The sequence below is a fragment of the Anoplophora glabripennis genome, unplaced genomic scaffold (assembly GCF_000390285.2).
Source record: "Anoplophora glabripennis isolate ALB-LARVAE unplaced genomic scaffold, Agla_2.0 scaffold572, whole genome shotgun sequence".
Classification (NCBI taxonomy): domain Eukaryota; kingdom Metazoa; phylum Arthropoda; class Insecta; order Coleoptera; family Cerambycidae; genus Anoplophora; species Anoplophora glabripennis.
This window is the reverse complement of record NW_019416660.1, coordinates 58,541-67,281: the sequence shown is the minus strand read 5'-3', so window position 1 is coordinate 67,281 and position 8,741 is coordinate 58,541. Positions and strand designations below refer to the sequence as shown.

The 8,741-nt window shown below is 30.9% G+C and overlaps 1 protein-coding gene across 3 annotated transcripts in view; it reads left to right on the top strand.

Annotated features, from left to right (window-relative positions):
• LOC108913214 (signal-induced proliferation-associated 1-like protein 1) overlaps positions 1–8,741 on the top strand; it is a 157,881-nt gene that overhangs the window by 120,329 nt on the left and 28,811 nt on the right. For all 3 annotated transcript variants that reach the window (XM_023455180.1, XM_023455179.1, XM_023455181.1), the window contains one exon: positions 7,267–7,387. In XM_023455180.1, the coding sequence (XP_023310948.1) occupies positions 7,267–7,387 (121 nt within the window). The remainder of the gene's footprint in view (positions 1–7,266; positions 7,388–8,741) is intronic.

Genomic DNA, 8,741 nt, shown 5'->3' with positions numbered 1-8,741 from the left:
TTTTTTTTTGCAATAACTTTTTTGTTTATTAACCGATTTTAATTTAACAAGTCTCATTTTGTAGATAATTTTACTCCCTATAAGCTGTCTGTGAGTCACTTTTCGCTAAAATTGATGGTTTTCCCTGCAAAGTGAAAAAACTGTTTTCCTCACTTATTTGTTTAAATAGAAAAGTTAGCTAATAAGAGTTTTTGACTCACGAGATGAGAGATGTCTTGTATTATGTTCATTTAGACAATTTTACAATAATCTCGCGAATAGGACTTTTTTCGAGTTTCTCTTTTATTTTTGCTAATTTTCCTGGTGTAATTAGGTAGTTCTAGATGTAGACGTATTAAATTGTAATTTTATGCTAAGAGTAGTCACGGAAATGGGTCAAATTTTACTTGTAAATAACCCAAAAATAATTCTTATATACAAGGTACGACTAAAATTCATGGCTAAATTTAAATGGCGGATTCTATGTGACAAATTAATGAAAAAATTTTTTCTAACATCAGAAAATACTTCGTTTCTTTCACTAAATTATTTCTTAATAACTCCGGATTTGGAAAAGGGTTATCGTTATGTCTTGCACCAAATTCAGCGCACGCCCTGCGTAGATTTAAGCCAACATGAAGAAAAATTAATTCAACTTTCTCTTTTGGATTAAATAACTGATTTCATTTTAGCAACTGAATTAAAACGTTATTTTTATACACAATCAAATACAAGAGCTGTCAAATACCACAATGACAGCACAATACTGATGGCTCCTTTCAAACATTTCAACAATTTTTGTTTAATTTCCAAGGCCTACTATTGCAATCTTTTAATTCCTGACCACTGCAAATTATTTTCATTGTTTTTGCTGATTGTTCTAAAATGGGTACTCTAGTAAAGAAATGTGACGTAATCTTTTTTATATAGAATTTGAAGATTTGTCAAATTATGTTAAAAAATACGGTGCTGCCATTTATAAAATATTGTTTTAGTAGCTGAAGAAATCTGGTAATACTGGAAAGCATTATTTGTAATTTTTTTTTGGTCAAGTTATTTCCTACAACATTGTATTTGGAAGTACTAGTCTATCACTTCCAATAAAAAAAGTTGGCGTGTCAGGTTTTAAAAAAATTACGCTGTATATTTTTATGAAACAACCAGTTTTTGAGTTATTTGCGATTTACTGAACTGTATGGTAAGAGTATTTTAAACTATAAAAAATAATAACTAGAAAATTACTCATATTTTTCGAATAAAATGCAATCCTAACTTAGCTGTAATCTTTCCCCAAGAGGTTAAACCTATAAATTTCAATGATCTCGTTTATAAAAATCCTTACCTAGTCTTGTCCTGAGGTCTGAAGACCTTACTTGGAAAGATCGTTTATTTGAACTTATTAGGACTAAGAAGACTAAGTACGTATGCGCAAAAGTTTGTCATTTTAAGATTAAGGTAAAGTCGCGGCTAAGTTAAGACTAAGATTTTTTATAAACTCATCATTATTAAATTTGTTTCTTATTATATCTTTCCCATAAATTAACCAAAATTAAATTAAATAGTTATTCCCCTAATAAATTATTATCATAATTTTAGTTAAACATAACTTATTTATAACAATAATTTATTTAAGTATTTACGATAGCTACTACGAACACTAAGCAGTTTAAGACGGTTCATCTTTTTTTCCTCAAAATTGAACAAGGATCATTTTAATTTTGGGATGCCCTGTATAATAATAATTCCAGTAATTACGTTTTCTATTAGTGAAATAAAATGTGCTAGTATTTACGTGGTTCTCCTCAATCATTTTTTGTAACTTATAATAATAGTATTTCTACTTCTCATTGCAAGAATTAGCCCAGAAGTCGGAGACTTGTGCGAGACAAGGAACGACATATTATTATTCAGTAGGCCGCATGTGATTTACTTATTCAGTGCAGGAATAAGGTAAACCTGGATAACCTTATTGAGGGTATCAATCTCTCACATTGACCCAAGCCAACCTTCTTCCACCCTACCATATCATCAATTCAAGTATTGACATCTCGAACCGCTCGGCCACCAACCGACACTAAGCTTGAAATAATACATTTTTTTAAGTTGAAACACTATATCTCGAAACTTATATTTCTCCTGGCACATTCCTATTTATGGACTTTTTTAAATTTATTTGGGAGGTACATTTTATCATTAAAGTTTGACCTTATAACTTATAAAGAAGGTCCTTCACAAATTCAGTCGTTCGAACTTAACTATGGCATGGAAGGTGAATACATGTAATTATCAAATTTTTGAAAGGAAAACATTTGTACGCATTTCTTCATTAGGATGTTATTTCGTCATTTAACACTTGGTTGAACGTCATATAAAAACAATTGTATTTGCGGCAGATACAATAGAAGGAAATAAATAGCAATATAGGAAATATTGCATTATGTAGGTACTATTAGTTATAACGGCCTATCTTCAATCATTAGCAAAGTAACATGAACTGGTTCTAATTAGTCGATTCTAAAGATGTATTTATCTAAAGCAAGTGATTGTTCGTTCATTCATTTTTTCATTAAAACCAGATGACTGTATTTTTAGCCTCGTTAATTAAAGAGGGATCGAATGTTTTTTTTTATAAAATAATTTTTTTTCTTAACGTTTTGAAGCCAGTTATATTCTTTAGGCCAGGAAATATAGAGTTGGACGCGACTTTTTGTTTCGGCAAGCTGAATTTATCACTATAAAATATTAATAATAATAATATGTTTATTTACCTATATAAACGCTACAATACATTATATAAAGGAAATAAGCAGTAAATAAACATAATCCCCATAAGCAAGCTTGTCTGGGGTGTAGGTACATATTTAAATCATAGTAATAAGAAGAAATATATACATAGAATTATTCAATAAAATTAATCAACAAACAAACAACATGTAACACATAATATGAGGTTTAAGTAGATACTATAGATGCTAAATATTATGTACAATAACATATTAGTTTCCACACTCGTAAAAATGGGGGGGGGGGAAGATTGTTTGTAGGGTTTCTCGCTTATAACTTTTTTCTGTTCATTTCCACGAGAAAACAGTACAGTACTTTTTTTTCGTCTTCAAAAGACCTACAAAACTAGGGCTCCAGCGTCAAAAAATATTGATTAGATCAAAAGTTATAAAGAGAAGAAGTTTATTTATGACTTTTGAATTCAACATTTATAAACTACTTTATTATTACCAGAACGTTTTGGAATCGCATCGTCTCTTTCCTTATCACTGTCTAATAACTCACACGAAATCTGGAATCGGTAAGTTGAATAGTTTACAAGCCTTGTAAACAAATTAATTAATTAACTATTAGTCTGGACGATCCTGAGCATCTTCCACAATCGCACTGATTTTTTTTCATGGTAGATTTCATAATAATACATTGAAATCTATTATTTTTTTTTAATTTCAAATTTGCAACCTGGAATTTTTTTTATTTTTTACCCTTAGTTGCAAAATGAAATATACGACGCACGCTCGTGATATAGTTATATATTATTACATATTCGGAAAGCTATTATTTTCAAGCAAATTTCGCTTTTTTAACCGCAAGACTGTGAATATTATTGTCATTTTCTTTGGACTCGCTGTCCTGACTTTTAACAATATTTCTTATACACTTAACATACTTCCACAAAATATTTTTATCTGGGTAAGTACTCGGGTTGCCGGTTTTTTTTTGCCTTTACCAACCTAATTTATTTAACAATAGGCCGTCAAGTTTGACAGTTTGCCGAAACAAAAAGTCGCGAAATGGTCATTTCTCAGCTCTTTTTCCTGGCCTATCTTACCTTCTTAGTCCTTAAGTCGATAACACATTGTAGGAACAAATGTTGCATAAAACAGGAAACTTGTTTCACTAACGTATAAGCCGTGTATTCAAATGAGGCGGCACAGACTCGCATTTTTGAACCAAGAAACATAATTTGATTTATGTGCATGTTTCATGCAATACGTCAAACGTATGTAATTTGTTTCGAAAATTAGTTGAGTTTGGACGATTAAAAAGACCAGTGGTGTGAAGAAAATGAATGAAACATATGCGTGTATCGGTAAATTGTTTCAACACTATGTTTTGAAGAACGAGGAACAATATTTCATGTGCTCTTCAACTACAAGTTTCAAGAATTTTTTTCCGCTATGCCATCGAACTTGTGTAGTAGAAATTAATTTAGTAGCAGTTCCTAATGGTAATTCAACAATTTTCCCATAAAAAGGAATCTTAACGACATTTTCAAGGCACTATTATGTTTCGAGTACGATTGTATATACCTATACAGGGTAAGTCAGTCATAACGTCATTAATTTTAATCACGTATTCGGAAGGCCTAATAAAGACAGGAAATCGAAAAAAGTTTTTACTCGACCTTTTAAAAGATAAGCAAATTACCCCTTAACTCCCGCTAATTCAGCGTCCTACTTCCCATCACATTTTCTGACCGAGAACTCGCCGGCGGAACAAGACCGTTCGAACGTTGAAGCAAAACAGCTGATTTCCCCAGTCGTCTTGAATTTTGCAATTGGTTTCAAAATCAAAGTGCAGCAAATCCCAAATTTATTAATAAAGTGCTATGGACAGACTCTGAAAAGCAATAAGTCACTAGGTGTACATACTACAAACTGAATAATTAATTGAGCACTAAACTAAAAACTCATATTCAAAACATAGTGAAAACGTTAAAAATATTAAAAATACTAAATTGTAATAACCTAACATTCGAAAACAATTACATATTATCCTTAAACTAGTTTTTATTAACAAATAAATAATAATTAAAATGTAAGAGAATATCTTATTCATTCATGTGTCTGGGTAAAAAGATCTGTCTGTTTCTTGTGTTCTGTGTGGTTCTTGTCTTTCTATCCATTAAAAACCCAGTAAAAAGTAGGTTAGTGACCCAATAATACGGTAGAGAAAGCTTCACTTTCGATAACCTTTGTGGGTCAGCGACCAGGAGCTGTCCCAAAACGAGCTTAAATAATGATTTGAAAATATTTTCTTTCAGTGTAACTATGAATTTCAAATTTATTTTTAATCGCATACTCGTATTCTACTCGTTTTCCCCCATTTTCCCTTAAAATTAATGACATTATGACTGAATCACCTTGTATGTATGTCTTTTTAGAGCAAAGTATTCGTACTGAAAGAGAATTACATGATTTGAGACAGTTAGGTAAGCACTGTATCTATTGTCGAACTTATGAAACATTTTCAAATTGAAGAAAACAGGTAAATCTTTCTTGAATTTTGAATATTTTTCGTAAATGTTTTCTCTGCGTCTTTTTATTTCAGTTTCAAATCGCACATGTATGAATGTCCCATGATAATAATTAGATGTGGCCTGCAGCACATTTCTGAATATAAATAAAACATTTTTTTTTCCTCATTCATTACATGGATGTCCAACTTCTTCATTTCCCGGGTCACCCAAAATACATGAAAATAAGGTGCCTCCTTTTAAGGAAACTTGTATTTGCCCTCAACATAAAACTGAATATACCAGCAATATTCCTACTACTAAAAATCACATTCCACAAGGTTTAAGAATATTCTATTCAATATTATTTTAAGACCTCATTTTGGGTCAAGTTTTTCATTTAAAGAAAAACATGTTTTATATTACGTACATACTTTCTTCTTCTAGGATGTTTAGTTAACAAAACTTTTTTTTTGTTATGAAACTGCGGGTTGTTTCCTAAGTACGTGCGGAAAATTGAAGGATATATTCTTTGATAATTTTGAGAAAAAATTTCATATGTTAGGTACTAGGTAGTAAGTCTGCAAGTTCTTCGTTTCTGAGATGCAGTGCGTTCTTTTACGTTTTAAATCGCACATAAAATATCAAATTCTTTCAAAGAACTTCGACTAATATTTCGTTCTACGGACCAGTGCAGTGGCGTTTGGTATATTATGATCCTTTTTTAAATGCTCATTTAGTAAGACAATGATAGAACAAGAGATCTATATAATAAAAATGTTGAAAAACAAGGATTGGGGGATGTGATTGTGTGTATAGTTCCGTACGAGATTTTCTGTGTATTCAAGATGCGTGTAAAGTTCAGAAAATGTATCTAATGATAAACATAAGAAGTTTAAAATAAAATATTATTTTCTAAGGTAAAGCGTTCAAGTCCACTGGAAGAAATTACATTACTTCTAAACATTCATAATCAATTTTACCCCCAAAAGAATAAAAAATTTCATTCAGACCTAGTTCCTAAAATACTATTCTTCTAATAAAGAATATTGTTTTTTTGAAACAGCAATTCGGTTTTCCTTTTTACTTAAAATTTACCAACTTTAAGACGTCTACAAAAACAGTTTATATGGAGGATAGTTCAAAAATCCAATGGATATCTTTAAAAAATGAATGCTCATAGAACATTAGAAAAAGGAATGCCATTTCTATAAGCACGTTCACTGACCCATGGCTAGTTAGACATCATTTTGTTGTACTTACTTCATACCCTTATAATCTACACAAATTAGATATATCAATTTCTAATTGTCTTTCCAAAAACGAAGAAAAAGCTGACACTTGTGGGAACTTTCGTTTCTCAAAATCTGTCAAAGAATACACTCCTGAATTTTCAACATGCATTGGATATGCAGGTAAATTATAAAATCAATTACAATTCTATTTAAAACCAATGCTACTACTACTAAGAAATACCGCGTATAATATTTAATTATTCATTATCGATACATGTGCGCTGTTTGGTGGAGGGCAGAGGAGGGGAAGCTGAGATCTCAGTTAAATAAAGCACTGCTAATATATTCTGATATTTATAATTTGCCCTCCTCCCCTTGCGTTGCAGGTTAACGGCGCCTATGAGTAATATTCAATTCAGTAATGACGAACGTTTAGTGAATGTAACTGTTATTTTTCAAATTATTCTTGGTTTGTGTACGTACATATACACAAATACCAAAATGTATCGCAATTTATAGTTGTGTTGCAACATAAGAATGAAAAGTCCTCAAAATCAATGTCCATAAATATAGAAAGAATTAAATTTATACCTTTTTAGATTTAGTAGATTAGATACAGAACGCTATGCTTTTTCAAATATCCAACCATGTGTTAATGACGTTTCCTTGCTGTCGCTATTTATACCGAATCCTGAACTCGACGGCATGATTTATACAAAAATAACTTTTACTCGACTCGGAGCAGAATCAATGTCAATGTTTCCGAGCATGTTACAGCATCGATGTATATCCGTTACCATTTCCTTTCAGAGCACCAGAACTGGTTTGGGATGGACGAGCAGCTCGGACCCGTGGCTATATCGATACGAAGAGAAAAAGTCATACATCCCGAGAGTCAGATGACGACCAGTCTTATGCAATATCAGTATAGGTATGTGGTCATATGCAACTCAAACCTACAGGGTTGCGACATTTAAACGGATTTGGTACTGTTGATCATGTTTACACTTTAAGAGTAAGGCTTGTCTTTCGTTAGATAAGGGTCCAATAAATGGGGTTTTCTATTGGTGATTCAAACGAAAAATTCGCTTGTTTACCATTTTTCCCATTTACCACCTCCATTTTTAGAAAATAAGGCAGACAAAACATAACCTTATAATTTGTTCGAATTCATATTATTTTGTACATCATTAACACGTTGATGTTATTGGTAGCTTTTATCTATTTGCATAATTGTTTTAGCTATTTGTGAATAATAGAAGATATAGAGTCTAAAGTGGACCAGTGGAAAACATTAGCAGCACTGAACATCGTTAACGTAAATTGAGGTGTCTTTTTAAAATTGGAAAATATATTTGTTTCGTTTTTTTTTTTATTAAATTATATATTTTTATTAGGTACATATATTATTTTTCATCTCCAAATTTAAAAGAAAGGATGTAGGTCTTAAATGTTTAGTTAAATAGCTAAATGTCTAACACCGTTAGATTTGCATCCATGTACACTAAAAAATGTAGTAATTACAGCATTGCTACTTTTTCTTGGACAATTTGCAATTTCTCCAAGATTACCTTTAAATAAAGTAAATATGGCAATCTTGCATAAAGCTCTAGGATGTGTTTACATTTTATCTCCTTTCTTTAATAGCCCAGTAAATGAAATTTGTAATACATGTAAATCAAAAGGTACTTCGTTTCAGATTGAAACTTGGTTTAATCGTTAGTTTAGGCAAAAGGAAATAATATTTCCCAAAAAGTATCGGTTTAAAACAACATGATTATTGTTTAAACAATGATTATAATGTAAAAATGACCAAAAATTGAGTTTTATTATTAAAAAGCGCTCTCCAATAGGAGTTTTTGCTTTTGTTTATACTATAGGTTTTCAAAAACGCTTCATTTGAGACCTGCTAAATTAAAATCCATTAACAATTTGTTTAAATAATTGCAAAAAACCAGCGAAATTTGAATTTGCTGTAAAGAGCATAAATCGTATATTATTTGTTTACGAGTTTTTGCATTTGTTTATTAGAAATATCATTTTTCAATTGCATAAACGCGGTTGTTAGCGTTATAATAAAGGGCCTTATGAGGGCTCATTTGTTTCGTCTTGACTTATATTTTTAATAGCTGTTTTACATTGACAATTTATTGATCTATTAATTCATGAAGTCGCTTCATCAAGAAATTGGACAAGTGTAATGCACCAAATCTGCTGTCAAATAACTTCATGAATTTATTCATCAAGTTCTTGACGAATTAGAGCATGTTCTAATTTTCGTCAAT